Raw genomic sequence first — 15,623 nt, 5'->3', positions numbered from 1 at the left:
CAGCTGTTTCTGTTGTCACTGCACAATGTGATTGCCTCTGATAGAAGGAATGATGTGGAAAGCAAACTATGATGTGGAGATGCCGGCGTTGGACAGGGGTAAACACAGTAAGAGTTTTGACAACACCAGGTTAAAGTCCAACAGGTTTATTTGGTAGCAAATACCATTAGCTTTCGGAGCGCTGCTCCTTCGTGACGAAGGAGCAACGCTCCGAAAGCTAATGGCATTTGCTACCAAATAAACCTGTTGGACTTTAACCTGGTGTTGTCAAAGCAAACTAGCCAGAATTGTTTGCAGGAAATACAAACAGTTTTTTGGCATTGGGCTGTGAATTAGTTGACCTCTCGGTGTCTATTTCAATGAGTAATGTGGTTTCAATATTGCTCACTTACTTTCAGTATTGCTACCGTCTCCCTCCCCATCCCTCAGCACTGCAGAAGTTTTGAGACTACATTTAGTGTCACGGTGGCACAGTGGTTAGCACTGCTGCCTCACAGCACCAGGGACCCCAGGTTCAATTCCGGCTCCGGGTGACTGTCTGTGTGGAGTTTGCACGTTCTCCCCGTGGCTGCTCTGTATCCTCCCACAGTCCGGTTTCCTCCCACAGTCCAAAGATGTTTGTGTTAGGTTGATTGGTTATGCAAAATTGCCCCTTCGTGTCAGTGAGGCGAGCAGGGTAAATACATGGGGTTACAGGGATAGGGCCTGGGTGGGATTGTTGTTGGTATAGGCTTGATGGGCCAAATGGTGGCCTCCTGCACTGTAGGAATTCTGTGATGCATCCACCAAGTGGGGAAAGTGATTTTATGATAACTGCACTTATATTCTGCCCATTGTTAATGAATCCTCTCTGTATAAACGGAGCAGCTTTGGTACAGTGAAAACCAGCACTGCACAGACATCCCTTTATTACTGAGCCACTTCCACTCAAAGTAGTTCACTCCAGCTGCTCGATCTGCCACGGTGTGGTAAATTCTTGCAAACATCCCACTTAGAGAGAAGATGGGCAAACCTGATCGATTCCCCTCTCAATTACTACAAACATAATGTCGGAAAGAAAATTCAGTCTCTTTTGCTGAGGTAAGTTATTAGCATAACTCTATCACAGCTATCTCGAAGTTCACTATTTATTATCCAATACACGAATGCATATTTAATACACGATAAAGCTGCTCTGCCTAAAAAAAAAATGGAATAGATTTATTCACATTTAACTCGGGTGGAGAAACACAGTCCAAGTGACTTTCAATTGATATTTGTATCAATCCAATAATAAAGTATGCTGTGGTCTTCTAAACTAAACACCATCCTCTTCTAAGGACCAACATATTTGAACAGAATCTCATTTGGCTGTGATTATAACCTACAATAGTATTTGAGATTAATGAGTGCCAAAATTTATATTTTTCAGTATTTCTCCAATTGTATGACACACTACAGCTATACTTGTGGCGGAACACCTTGCAGCCAATTGAAATATCTCTTTCTAATTTTTTGCTATGTTCACATTTTTAAAAGTTACATAAAGAGTTGTTGAGTATACTATGAAAGAACATTCAATCAATCTGGTTTCATCCTTTATACAGATCTGTATTCTAGGACTCAATCGAATGTGTAATTCTTTGTCCCAATCTGAGCTCTCTGCTCAGATCTGGGAGTTGGGAATGCTTCAATAAAGTCAGTATTTAATGCAGTCTGTCTCATGACACTTACTGTAACATCAGTATGAGTAACATGGTAACACCGTCACTTGCAAATTCCCCTCCGAGACCACACTATGGCCATGTACCATTGCTCCATCGTTTTTGCTGGGTCGAAATTATAGAAGGCCCAACTGAACAAGTGCCAAAAGGATTGCAGTGTTTTAATAATATTGTCCACCATTTTAGGCCAATTAGTTACAGACAATGGGCGGAATTTTACCAGGGTTTACCGGCCCGAGGTTTGTACAATCCCGTTCTCCGAGCCTCGCCCGGAATCGGGGCGGGCATGCCGGTAAAATTCTGGTCAATGAATCCCGCAATGGGATGGCACAGTGGTTAGCACTGCTGCCTCACAGCGCCAGGGACCTGGGTTCGATTCCCGGCTTGGATCACTGTCTGTGTTGAGTTTGCACATTCTCCCCGTGTCTGCGTGGGTTTCCTCCGGGTGCTCCGGTTTCCTCCCACAGTCGGAAAGACGTGCTGGTTAGGTGCATTGTCCATGCTAAATTCTTCCTCGGTGTACCCGAACAGGTGTCAGAGTGTGGTGACTAGGGGATTTTCAGAGTCACTTTATTGCAGTGTTAATGTAAGCCTACTTGTGACACTAATAAAATAAACTTTTAAACTTTTTAAACTCATTGCGTCTGTTACATAACAGACACGGTAGCACAGTGGTACTTACTTGGGACAATAATAAATAACCTTCCCACATACTAGAAACAATTTTAAAAATCGTTCTCTTGTCGACTTTGTACAAACCTAGCCTTTGCCGTATCCTCATTATTTTAACTTGAATCATTATCAATTTTGAAACATTTTTGCTGAGGAATCAATTCCTTAGCTTCACTTCATAACTCAGTTTTTGCTGTTCCTAAAAGAACAGTGATACTCAAATATTTTACCTGCCTCTATCAATACTTTGTCAAGGAACATTGTTGTGAGTGAAATGGTCGTGACTATAATAAAACATCAAATAATCCATATTACTAAGATAGAATAAACAGTTTTGGAAAGGATTATAAGAGATAGGATTTATAAGCATCTAGAAAGGAATAATTTGATTCGGGATAGTCAACACGGTTTTGTGAAGGGTAGGTCGTGCCTCACAAAAACCATATTGAGTTCTTTGAGAAGGTGACCAAAGAGGTGGATAAGGGTAAAGCAGTTGATGTGTATATGGATTTCAGTAAAGCGTTTGATAAGGTTCCCCACGGTAAGCAATTGCAGAAGATACAGAGGCATGGGATTGGGGATGATTTAGTGGTTTGGATCAGAAATTGGCTAGCTGTAAGAAGACAGAGGGTGGTGGTTGATGGGAAATGTTAATCCTGGAGTTCAGTTACTAGTGGTGTACCGCAAGGATCTGTTTTGGGGCCACTGCTGTTTGTCATTTTTATAAATGACTTGGATGAGGGCGTAGAAGGGTTGTTAAGAAGGTGTACGGTGTGTTAGCTTTTATTGGTAGAGGGATTGAGTTTCAAAGCCATGATGTCATGTTGCAGCTGTATAAAACTCTGGTGCGGCTGCATTTGGAGTAATGCGTACAGTTCTGGTCGCCACATTATAGGAAGGATGTGGAAGCATTGGACAAGGTGCAGAGGAGATTTACCAGGATGTTGCCTGGTATGGTGGGAAGGTCTTATGAGGAAAGGCTGAGGGACTTGAGGCTGTTTTCGTTAGAGAGAAGGTTAAGACGTGACTTAATAGAGGCATATAAGATGATCAGAGGATTAGATAGGGTGGACAGTGAGAGCCTTTTTCCTCAGATGGTGATGGCTAGCACGAGGGGACATAGCTTTAAATTGAGATGCGATAGATATAGGACAGATGTCAGAGGTAGGTTCTTTACTCAGAGAGTAGTAAGGCGTGGAATGCCCTGCCTGCAACAGTAGTGGACTCGCCAACATTAAGGGGATTTAAATGGTCATTGGATAAACATATGGATGATATATGGAAGTAGGTTAGATGGGCTTTAGATTGGTTTCACAAGTCGGCGCAACATCGAGGGCCGAAGGGCCTGTACTGCGCTGTTATGTTCTATGGTTCTTTTTGTTGAAGGAAAGAAAATGCTGTTTATTGGTAGTGGAGCTCATCAGTAACAAAGAAAATTACAGCACGGGAACAGGCCCTTCGGCCCTCCAAGCCTGCACTGACCGTGCTGCGCATGTGAACTAAAACCCCCTACCCTTCTGGGGACCATATCCCTCTATTCCCATCCTATTCATGTATTTGTCAGAACAGTGTGATCACCCATATCCAGCAACAAGGTGCAAGTGAACAGGAATAGTGGCTGTACGTCTGCCCACTGCCCAGATACACCAACTTCCTGAACCTACATCATGTGGCTGGTATGCAATTTTTAAGTAATTCAGCCCCTGTACAAATTATTTGTATAGATTTTGTTTCCCAAACCTTATGGACAAAGCTTAGAACAAATATTTTGGCTTCTGACATTTATTCAAACGGTGATCCAACAGTTCAATAGATTGGCAAGGCGGGTAGTTGAGGGCAGGAAAATAGGCCCATTTAAATCCCTGAGCACAGGAGTCGAAGATGGATTACTGAGACCAAAAGGGTTAAAACCAGAGGGGTGGAACCTGTGATCCTGGGATCACGTGCAGTCTCTAAGCATTGGAAATCTGACTGTCAAAGTCCAGGCAACTTGGAATGCCTGTATGCTCGGTTTGAACTTGTTGGACCTAGACATTTGGAATAAGTTGGTCTCAGCGCTTTTGGTCCCATTGACAAATGACAAGACCGATCGATGTATGTTAGTATCCGGAACATGTAAATTAATGGGAACATGGATTAAAAGCCTGTGACTCCCGAGGTTGTATTGTGTGCACTTGCTTATCTCACAAAGCCAAAAACTTGAATTTTGTGATCCTGTCAATTTTAACTGACCGTAAAAGAGAGTAGCCGTCCTGCGATAGCAATCTTCACACATTTATTTCATTAAAATGTGCTATTATTACAAAATTTGCAGTCAAATTACAAGACAGTAAACCCAAATGGAACATTGGAAACAAAAGGAAAATGATTCTCGGGTGGAAGCAATTACTGTTTCTTCTTTTCCCCGTCGGGATTGTACCCTTTGTCGAACAGCATGGTTAACAGGATCAGAACAGGGATTAGTAAATAGGGAGTGTAAATAGCCAAGAGAGATAAACGTTCTGACATGGAATTTGGGCCTGGGTTGGTTGATTGAGAGAAGTCGTTAAACAGAATATGTGCGAGGATGGCAATGAGTGTTGTTGCCACATGTGTGGAGTATACGATAGCAGGTGTCCTTATCCATAAGCAACCTCCTGCATAGAAAAGAAACACAATGTATTATTGATCATACTTCACTCTGTGTGGATTACTCCAGGCACAAACTACAACGCAAAACAAAATGTCATATGATATAAACGATTGTTCTTTGGAGCTGAATTTTAGAGACAGTCTTGAAGGGGACAGGATATAATTTCATAATCCACAATTCCCCACGTGCTGGGGGTTGATCTTGGTTTATGATAGGAAGCACCAGAGATGGAACCCTTGGTCGGTACAAGCTGGCAGCCGCACACATGGTTACACAAGGGAGCAAACCTACAGATTGCCCAAAGCAGCAATGTTTGCAGTGCTGGATGGCTCTGACAGGAAAATGCAGCAGATATGGATTCATAGATGTTTAGAGCACTGAAAGAGACCTTTCAGCCCAGCGTGTCCACACTGGTCAACAAAGAGCTGTTTACACTAACCCCATTTTCTAGCATTTAGCCCATAACCCTGGAGGTTACAACAGTACAAGTGACTATCCCAAATACTGCTTAAATGTTACAAGAGTTTCTGACTCAACCACTCTTTTAAGCAGTGAGTTGCAGACTCCCACCACCCTCTGGGTGAAAAAGTTTCTCTTCAACTCCCCTCTTAGACTTCTGCCTCTTACGTTAAATCTCTGCCCCCTGGTTACTGACCGCTCTACTAATAGAAAAAGTGCCTTCCTACCCACCCTATCTATGCCCCCATAATCTTTTACATCTCTATTGGGTCCCCTCTCAAATTTCACTGCTCCAAGGAAAACAGCCCCATCCTATCCAATCTTTCCTTATAGCTCAGACCCTCCATCCCAGGCAGCATCCTGGGTAAATCCCCTCTGCATCCTCTCCAGTGCAATCACATCCATCCTGCAATGTGGTGACCAGAACTCCAGATGTGGACTAACCAGCATTTTATACAGTTCCAGCATAGCCTCCCTGTTCTTGTATTCTGTACCTTAGCTAATAAAGGCCAGTATCCTATCTGAGAGCATGAGACTGAGAATCCCGGATTATGAGCATGAGTGTTGTATTTGCAAAGCCAGTGTGAATGACAGGAAATATTTATCATTCAACAAGGAGTATCTGCAGCAATCTTTTCAATTCACACCAGCTCTTAATGATCATTTTGCTTCATTCTCAATCCGAGTTTCCTTCAGGATCATAGAATCCCTACAGCGCAGAAGGAGGCCATTTGGCCCATCGGGTCTGCACCGACCACAATCCCATTCAGGCCCTATCCCTGTAACCCCACATACTTCCCCTGCTAATCCCCCTGACACTAAGGGCCCTATTTTAGAATTACGTCGGATGCGAAAACGTGATAAGGTCGGGTGTGAGGCCATTAACGCAATCCGCGGCCGCGCAGATGACCACTTTACCGAGACCAAGGAATGGCCGCGATCCAAATCGCGCCCGAAACGGGCACAACGGCGATTTAAGTGCATTTGCATGCATTTAAATTGAATTAATGAACTGCCCGCCCAACATATCAGCATTTCCCCCTTTACCACCGAGTTCGCCGATCCAGAATCGCGCCGAAATGAACCTGCTGAATAAAAGTCTGAATCGGGCGCTCCAGCTGCTGAAGAGGCGAATTCAGAGCTTCCAACAGCTCCCTGACTCAGATCGGTGGGTTGGGGGGCGGAGGGGGGTGCGGGTCAGATCATTCTCCGGGGGGGGGGAGGGAGGGCCGATCATTGTCTGGTTGGGGTGGGGGGGAGAGCCGATCTTTGTCTGGTGGCCGGGGGGGGGGGGGGGGGGAGAGAGGTCCGATCGTTGTCTGGTTGAGGGGGGGGGGGGGCGGCTAGATCATTCTCTGGTGAGAAGGGAGGAGGAGGTGGGTCAAATGTTCCTCGGGGGGGTGGGGGAGTGAGGTCAGATCATTCTCTTGGGGGGGGCGGGGGAGTGAGGCCAGATCATTCTCTGGGGGGGGGGGCAAGTAAGATATATCCCCGGTGGTGGGGGGGCAGGCCCGATCGCTCACTGGTTGGGGGGGGGGGCAGATGGATCTCTGGCGGGGGGGTCAGCTGCCACTCTGCGGGCGATTGGTGGGGGGGGAGGGAAGGGGGCAGGGGGGTCGCGATCGGTCTGGGTAGCGGGGGGGGGTGGGTGGATAAGGGGGACAGTGATGTCTGTGGGGGCCATCGCTCCCGGGCCGCTTTCTGCAGCCCGGGAGCGATCTGACACGGGCGCGCTTTTTCAAAATTTTTTCTAACTGCGCATGTGCAGTTCAGAGCTCTGATCATTTCGGGCGCGCTAAGCCCCGCCCACAGCACGATTCGGACCCATGATTTTTCTTTCTGGCTGAGTGCATATGGGAGCGCCTGAGAACAGATTTCCAAGTCGGATCTGAATTGTGCCCAGATTCAGCACTTAGAATGAAAATGGTAAAATCAGGCCCTAAGGGTTAATTTATCACGGCCAATCAACCTGACCTGCACATCTTTGGACTGTGAGAGGAAACTGGAGCACCCGGAGGAAACCCACGCAGACACGGGGAGAACGTGCAAACTCCACACAGACAGTGACCCAAGCCCTTCAGTGTCTCATTCCAATGAACAAGTTCCTCATCAGAACTATATTTTCTCATCTTGGGAAGGATCCAAGTGATTATGTTACACTCTTTCCTTCGATGTACTTTTTTCAATATATGGGGCGGCAGGGTGGCATAGCGGTTAGCTCTGCTGCCTCAGCGCCAGGGACCCAGGTTCGATTCCCAGCTTGGGTCACTGTCTGTGTAGAGTTTGCACGCTCTCCCCGTGTCTGCGTGGGTTTCCTCCGGGTGATCCGGTTTCCTCCCACAGTCCGAAAGACATGCTGGTTAGGTGCATTGGCCATGCTAAATTCTCCCTCAGTGTACCCGAACAAGCACCAGAGTGTGGCGACTCGAGGATTTTCACAGTAACTTCATTGCAGTGTTAATGTAAGCCTACTTGTGACACTAATAAATACATTTTAAACTACTCACAAATGTAAATAATTGCCATACTGACCTTTGTAGAAAGCATAAGCGGCAACAGGAAAGAAAGGCAGCTGCAGCAATGCTTCACAAAGAATGAATGCTTTGAACCAGGCTGGAGGGTCCATCATCATTGGGTCTTTGAATTGGGCTGCGTACCATTTCAATAACCCTTGCAACTAAGGACAGAAATTGAGTGTTAAAAAATAAATGTAACATCCTTAGAAGTTTGTTCTATGACAGATAAAGCATTCCACATTCAGAGTTAATATTAGGTATTAATATACAAGAATTGCCCCGGTTACACTACCTGAGTACTGCATAAATTCCATATTTCATTCAGTCACAATTCTGCTCGAAAAAGCATCAGAATAATGCAACAATGCTCTGAAGATTCCCAAAAGCAGGGTCAGGCTCTTAATCTTCTTTGTTCGTGTGGCTGGGTAGAGAACAACAACTATAATTTTACAACAAGGTGTCCAGGCCAGGATGGAGATGGGTAGCACGGAGATGCTGTGGTTAGCACTGCTGCCTCACAGCGCCAGGGACCCAAGTTTGATTCCGGCCTTGGGTCACTGTCTGTGTGGAGTCTGCACATTCTCTCCGTGTCTGCGTGGGTTTTCTCCAGGTGCTCCGGCTTCCTCCCACAGTTGATTGGACATGCCAAATTGACCCTAGTGTTGGGGGATTAGCAGGGCATGGGAATAGGGCCTGGGTGGGATTGTGGTCGGTGCAGACTCGATGGGCCGCATGGCCTCCTTCTGCGCTGTAGGGATTCTATGATTCTGTGAAGATGGCAGCCAGAAGTGGTCCACTCCATTAACTGAGAACCGCCATCAACCTGGTGACTTAACATCAACTAATGATCTCTCGGGCTACAGAGTGATAACTAAAGGCTCTATTTCGCCAACCAGGTAACATCAGTACATGATTAGGGTTTCAGAATTGCACCAAGTTGAGCATTGGTATATGTTACACTGTTCAAATATTAGAAAATCTCAATGTGATTTCCTTAGGTACTGCACAGTGAGTTGTTCAGGATTTTGATTAGATAATGTGCAGTGCAAGTGTGAAGGAGTTTTATTACTGTACAGTGAGAGTGTGGTGGAGTTTTCTGAGATAGTTTGCAGTGTGCATTTGAATTTCCTTAAATATTTTGAAGTTAAAAATGTACTGTGCGTGGTGAGGGTGTACCCGCGGTGAGGGTGTACTGTGCGCGGTGAGGGTGTACCCGCGGTGAGGGTGTACTGTGCGCGGTGAGGGTGTACCCGCGGTGAGGGTGTACTGTGCGCGGTGAGGGTGTACCCGCGGTGAGGGTGTACTGTGCGCGGTGAGGGTGTACTGTGCGCGGTGAGGGTGTACTGTGCGCGGTGAGGGTGTACAGTGTGCAGTGAGGGTGTACAGTGTGCAGTGAGGGTGTACAGTGCGCAGTGAGGGTGTACAGTGCGCAGTGAGGGTGTACAGTGCGCAGTGAGGGTGTACAGTGTGCGGTGAGGGTGTACAGTGCGCAGTGATGGCATACAGTGCGCAGTGAGGGTGTACTGTGCGCGGTGAAGGTGTACAGTGCGCATTGAGAGAGTACTGTGTGCAGTGAGGGTGTACTGTGCGCGGTGAGGGTGTACTGTGCGCGGTGAGGGTGTACTGTGCGCGGTGAGGGTGTACTGTGCGCGGTGAGGGTGTACAGTGTGCAGTGAGGGTGTACTGTGCGCGGTGAGGGTGTACAGTGTGCAGTGAGGGTGTACAGTGCGCAGTGAGGGCGTACAGTGCGTAGTGAAGGTGTACAGTGCGCATTGAGAGAGTACTGTGTGCAGTGAGGGTGTACTGTGCGCGGTGAGGGTGTACTGTGCGCGGTGAGGGTGTACTGTGCGCGGTGAGGGTGTACTGTGCGCGGTGAGGGTGTACTGTGCGCGGTGAGGGTGTACAGTGTGCAGTGAGGGTGTACAGTGTGCAGTGAGGGTGTACAGTGCGCAGTGAGGGTGTACAGTGCGCAGTGAGGGTGTACAGTGCGCAGTGAGGGTGTACAGTGTGCGGTGAGGGTGTACAGTGCGCAGTGATGGCATACAGTGCGCAGTGAGGGTGTACTGTGCGCGGTGAAGGTGTACAGTGCGCATTGAGAGAGTACTGTGTGCAGTGAGGGTGTACTGTGCGCGGTGAGGGTGTACTGTGCGCGGTGAGGGTGTACTGTGCGCGGTGAGGGTGTACTGTGCGCGGTGAGGGTGTACAGTGTGCAGTGAGGGTGTACTGTGCGCGGTGAGGGTGTACAGTGTGCAGTGAGGGTGTACAGTGCGTAGTGAAGGTGTACAGTGCGCATTGAGAGAGTACTGTGCGCGGTGAGGGTGTACAGTGCGCAGTGATGGCATACAGTGCGCAGTGAGGGCGTACAGTGCGTAGTGAAGGTGTACAGTGCGCATTGAGAGAGTACTGTGTGCAGTGAGGGTGTACTGTGCGCGGTGAGGGTGTACTGTGCGCGGTGAGGGTGTACTGTGCGCGGTGAGGGTGTACAGTGTGCAGTGAGGGTGTACAGTGTGCAGTGAGGGTGTACAGTGCGCGGTGAGGGTGTACTGTGCGCGGTGAGGGTGTACTGTGCGCGGTGAGGGTGTACAGTGCGCAGTGATGGCATACAGTGCGCAGTGAGGGCGTACAGTGCGCAGTGAGGGCGTACAGTGCGCATTGAGAGAGTACTGTGTGCAGTGAGAGAGTATTGTGTGCAGTGAGAGAGTACTGTGTGCAGTGAGAGAGTATTGTGTGCAGTGAGAGAGTACTGTGTGCAGTGAGAGAGTACTGTGTGCAGTGAGAGAGTATTGTGTGCAGTGAGAGAGTATTGTGTGCAGTGAGAGAGTATTGTGTGCAGTGAGAGTATTGTGTGCAGTGAAGGCGTACAGTGCGCATTGAGAGAGTACTGTGTGCAGTGAGAGAGTACTGTGTGCAGTGAGAGAGTATTGTGTGCAGTGAGAGAGTACTGTGTGCAGTGAGAGAGTACTGTGTGCAGTGAGAGAGTACTGTGTGCAGTGAGAGAGTATTGTGTGCAGTGAGAGAGTACTGTGTGCAGTGAGAGAGTATTGTGTGCAGTGAGGGCGTACAGTGCGCATTGAGAGAGTACTGTGTGCAGTGAGAGAGTATTGTGTGCAGTGAGAGAGTATTGTGTGCAGTGAGAGAGTATTGTGTGCAGTGAGAGAGTATTGTGTGCAGTGAGAGAGTATTGTGTGCAGTGAGAGAGTACTGTGTGCAGTGAGAGAGTACTGTGTGCAGTGAGAGAGTATTGTGTGCAGTGAGAGTACTGTGTGCAGTGAGAGTATTGTGTGCAGTGAAGGCGTACAGTGCGCATTGAGAGAGTACAGTGTGCAGTGAGAGAGTATTGTGTGCAGTGAGAGAGTATTGTGTGCAGTGAGAGAGTATTGTGTGCAGTGAGAGAGTATTGTGTGCAGTGAGAGAGTATTGTGTGCAGTGAGAGAGTACTGTGTGCAGTGAGAGAGTATTGTGTGCAGTGAGAGAGTATTGTGTGCAGTGAGAGAGTACTGTGTGCAGTGAGAGAGTATTGTGTGCAGTGAGAGAGTACTGTGTGCAGTGAGAGAGTACTGTGTGCAGTGAGAGAGTACTGTGTGCAGTGAGAGAGTACTGTGTGCAGTGAGAGAGTATTGTGTGCAGTGAGGGCGTACAGTGCGCATTGAGAGAGTACTGTGTGCAGTGAGAGAGTATTGTGTGCAGTGAGAGAGTATTGTGTGCAGTGAGAGAGTATTGTGTGCAGTGAGAGAGTATTGTGTGCAGTGAGAGAGTATTGTGTGCAGTGAGAGAGTACTGTGTGCAGTGAGAGAGTACTGTGTGCAGTGAGAGTATTGTGTGCAGTGAAGGCGTACAGTGCGCATTGAGAGAGTACTGTGTGCAGTGAGAGAGTATTGTGTGCAGTGAGAGAGTATTGTGTGCAGTGAGAGAGTACTGTGTGCAGTGAGAGAGTATTGTGTGCAGTGAGAGAGTATTGTGTGCAGTGAGAGAGTATTGTGTGCAGTGAGGGCGTACAGTGCGCATTGAGAGAGTACTGTGTGCAGTGAGAGAGTATTGTGTGCAGTGAGAGAGTATTGTGTGCAGTGAGAGAGTACTGTGTGCAGTGAGAGAGTATTGTGTGCAGTGAGAGAGTATTGTGTGCAGTGAGGGCGTACAGTGCGCATTGAGAGAGTACTGTGTGCAGTGAGAGAGTACTGTGTGCAGTGAGGGAGTATTGTGTGCAGTGAGAGAGTACTGTGTGCAGTGAGAGAGTACTGTGTGCGGTGAGACTATTGTGTGCAGTGAGGGTGTAGTGGAACTTCCTTGGATACTGTGTGATTGTGAAGAAGTTTTCTTAGATACTGAGGTGTGTGACTGTGAAGAATCGTAGACATGATGTGGAGAAACGTAGATGCAGAAGAAGGACAAAAGATGTGGCTTAGCCAAACTAAAAAAAGTCTGTGTACTCAATATTGCTTTCTTCCTCATGAGCTCAAAGATATCCTTGGTTGCCCACTGGTCACTTTGTGAAAAGATTACCTGAGCCCACACTGGGAATCACAGTGGGAACAGGTCAATCCCCTGAACAATTCGCACTCAGGACACCTAAGGTAATTGGGGGATGTCTTAGTTCTGGCGATAGACCCACAGAGGTCTCTGGGCTGCTAAGTTTCAATTTCCCACTGCTACTTGTTGCACTGGCCTTATACCTGCAGTTGTGTAAAAGCCCCACCTTCAGGCTCCCCCCAAACAGTGCATTCCAGTCACCTGCCTATTGTCATTTGCATCTTTGACACTGCATTGGATGTCACAGCAACATTGAAAGCATCAAACAGGCACCGATAGCTACTTGTCACAATTCAAATTGTTCAAAAACATCCCAAGTTATTTTACTCCAATTCTATAATAATTACTTAATGATTAAATATAAGAAAGGTCTTTATCTATAAAGTGCCTTTCACGACCATTGAACATCTCAAAGTGCTTTACAACCAATGAAGTACTTTTGAAGTCTTGTCACTGTTGTAATGTAGGAAATGTCGCAATGAATTTGTGCAGTGAGCTCCCACAAACAGCAATGCAATCATCACTACACAGTCCGTGTTTTGTGATGTTGACAGAGAGCTGGTGATAACTCCTTTGCTGTTTCTCAGAATAATGTAGTAAGAAGTTTAACAACACCAGGTTAAAGTCCAACAGGTTTATTTGGTAGCAAAAGCCACACAACACAACTTGTGTGGCTTTTGCTACCAAATAAACCTGTTGGACTTTAACCTGGTGTTGTTAAACTTCTTACTGTGTTTACCCCAGTCCAACACCGGCATCTCCACATCATCTCAGAATAATGCCACAGGATCGTCTATGTCCACCTGGGAGGGCAGATGTGCCTTTTATAATGTCTCATCTGAAAGATTGCACCTTCAGCAGTGCGGCAGCCCCTCAGTATTGCATTCGAGTGTCAACTTTGATTTTTGTCCTCAGGTCAACAGTGGGACTGGAATAGAAGTGTTGATTGGAATATCAGAGCCACACTGTGTAGTATAAAAGCTAAAGGAGATCATACATCAATCCTCTGCTAGCTATGGGGTTTGCAAGATATCCATGCATTAACTCAATGCATGGCACTGCAGCCCTGTGACACTCAGAACACACTCTGTGTGCAATGATAACCAGACCGGTAGAAACTGGTCCCATAAGAACTGGGCAACAGAAAGCGGTCCAATAGGAACTGGTCCAATAGAAACTGATCCAATGGGAACTGAGGCAAAGGGAACTGGGGCAATGGGAACTGGGGCAAAGGGAATAGGGACAATGGGAACTGAGGCAATGAGAACTGGGGCAATGGAAACTGGGGCAATAGAAGTGAATCCAATAAGGCCCAATTCAACTGGAACTTGTTCAGCTGGAGAGATGCAGCTGAACAAGTTCCAGTGGAAACAGGTTCGATGGGATCAGGCAGACTATCTACCCGATAGATAGTCTTTCTATCAATACTGCACCCCTGAGATTAATAAAAGCTAAATACTGTGGATGCTGGGGAACTGACATAAAAACATAATATCTGTGGAGAGAGAAACAGGAAACACTGAGACCAACATGACTGTTGGTGAGAAGGAAAGCGCCAAAGTCATACAGACTCAAAACTTTAACTCTGTTTCTCTCTCCACAGACGCTGCCAAACCTGCTGAGTTTATCCAAAATTTCTTGCTTTGGTCCCAAAGTCATATTGGACCAAAAATGTGAGCTCTTGTTTCTCTCTAACACTTCCTGTGTTTTGTTATTGCTCCTGAGGTTAATGATGCCCAGAGATTGGAGAATACAAATTCATCAAGTTATTGTTGAGGAGGGAAACAAACTCGCATTAAGAGACATGAACCCTCCCCCCAACTCACACCTTCCCTGCTGCATCTCCCCAGTACAAAGCTGACCCTGGACTGGGAGCAGAGCGAGTGGGATCCCAGGGAGAGTGGGATCCAGAGAGAGTGGGATCCAGAGAGAGAGAGAGGGATCCAGTGAGAGAAAATGGGATCCAATGAGAGAAAGTGGGATCCAGTGAGAGTGGGATCCAGTGAGAGAAAATGGGATCCAATGAAAGAGAGTGGGATCCAGTGAGAGAGTGGGATCCAGTGAGAGAGTGGGATCCAGTGAGAGAGTGGGATCCCCTCGCTCTGCCCTCCCCAGGGCAATGGTTAGAAACACTCACCGCGGATGGGTACAAGTCCTTGGGTAACAGAGCCTGCAGGTCGATGCCCAGAGTGATGGGAATGTGAGTGACGAAATAGAAGCAGAAGATGCAGTGGAGCATCCGGCTACAGGAGGCCATTCTTCCCCTCTTCCTCTCCCTGGCTAAAATAGCTCCTCTCTCTGGCTATGATAACCTCTCTCTCTCTGTGGCTATGATAGCCTCTCTCTCTCTCTGACTAGGATAGACTCTCTCTGTGGCTATGCTAGCCTCTCTCTTTCTCTGGCTATAATAACCTCTCTCTCTGACTATGATAACCTCCCTCTCTCTCTGTGGCTATGATAAGCCTCTCTCTCTCCCCCTAGATATAGTGGCCTCCCTTTCTCTCTGGCTCTGATAGCTTCCCTCTTTCTCTGGCGATGATAACCTCCCTCTCTCTTTCTCTGGCTATAATAACCTCTCTCTCCCCCTGGCTCCGATAGACCCACTCTCTCTCTCCGTCACTGCGGTTGGAAACTGAGATTGGTGCAGCAAATGTCGCCTCACCCACGTTGCGACGTGGGGAAATGATTGGTTTCCGGAACAAGGGCGGAGTAAACGCCGAGCGATTCAAGCTCAAATTGTGCAATATTGATACACAATTTCATTTTGCTAAATAAACGTTATGATTCTCTTTAATAAAGAAACACACACGATGCTGGATAAACTCAGACACTGGAGAGAGAAACAGAGTCCAGCACGACCCCGCTGCAGAACTCAGTTTAAAATCCAACAGTGTTGCAACCAGTTCTGAACCAGGGTGAAGCCTCCAGGATCTACCAAACATTGTTTTGACTATGTCGCCTGGCAACATGAAACATTTCACTAAGATAGAGGCGTTATATAAATGCAAATTGTTGTAAAGCGGGAATTAAACACCGCTGTGAAAAATAATCACTGCAACATGAAATTAAAGCTTTGAGTTTTATTTTAATGCTTTTGGTTGTTAGAGAGCTGGC

The 15,623-nt window shown here is 47.1% G+C and overlaps 1 protein-coding gene across 1 annotated transcript; it reads right to left on the bottom strand.

Annotated features, from left to right (window-relative positions):
* Positions 1–3,864: 3,864 nt before the first annotated feature.
* On the bottom strand, positions 3,865–15,499 carry tmem97 (transmembrane protein 97). Its single transcript, XM_078224743.1, has 3 exons — positions 14,647–15,499; positions 7,999–8,143; positions 3,865–5,011 (listed from the first exon to the last, which is right to left on the bottom strand). Exons 1-3 carry the CDS (start codon positions 14,764–14,766, stop codon positions 4,761–4,763), a joined length of 516 nt encoding a protein of 171 aa, XP_078080869.1. The 5' UTR covers positions 14,767–15,499; the 3' UTR covers positions 3,865–4,760.
* Positions 15,500–15,623: the final 124 nt, after the last annotated feature.

Source organism: Mustelus asterias, chromosome 12 (genome assembly GCF_964213995.1).
Source record: "Mustelus asterias chromosome 12, sMusAst1.hap1.1, whole genome shotgun sequence".
Taxonomy (NCBI): Eukaryota; Metazoa; Chordata; class Chondrichthyes; order Carcharhiniformes; family Triakidae; genus Mustelus; species Mustelus asterias.
The sequence above is the reverse complement of the archived record's forward strand: the minus strand, read 5'-3'. Positions and strand labels throughout refer to the sequence as shown.

Coding starts and splice junctions, on each gene's coding strand:
- tmem97 (XM_078224743.1), bottom strand. CDS start 14,766: ATGGCCTCCTGTAGCCGGATGCTCCACTGCATCTTCTGCTTCTATTTC. Junction 8,144..14,646: donor AGGACTTGTACCCATCCGCG/GTGAGTGTTTCT, acceptor TTCTGTCCTTAG/TTGCAAGGGTTATTGAAATG. Junction 5,012..7,998: donor CGCTTATGCTTTCTACAAAG/GTCAGTATGGCA, acceptor TTTTCTATGCAG/GAGGTTGCTTATGGATAAGG.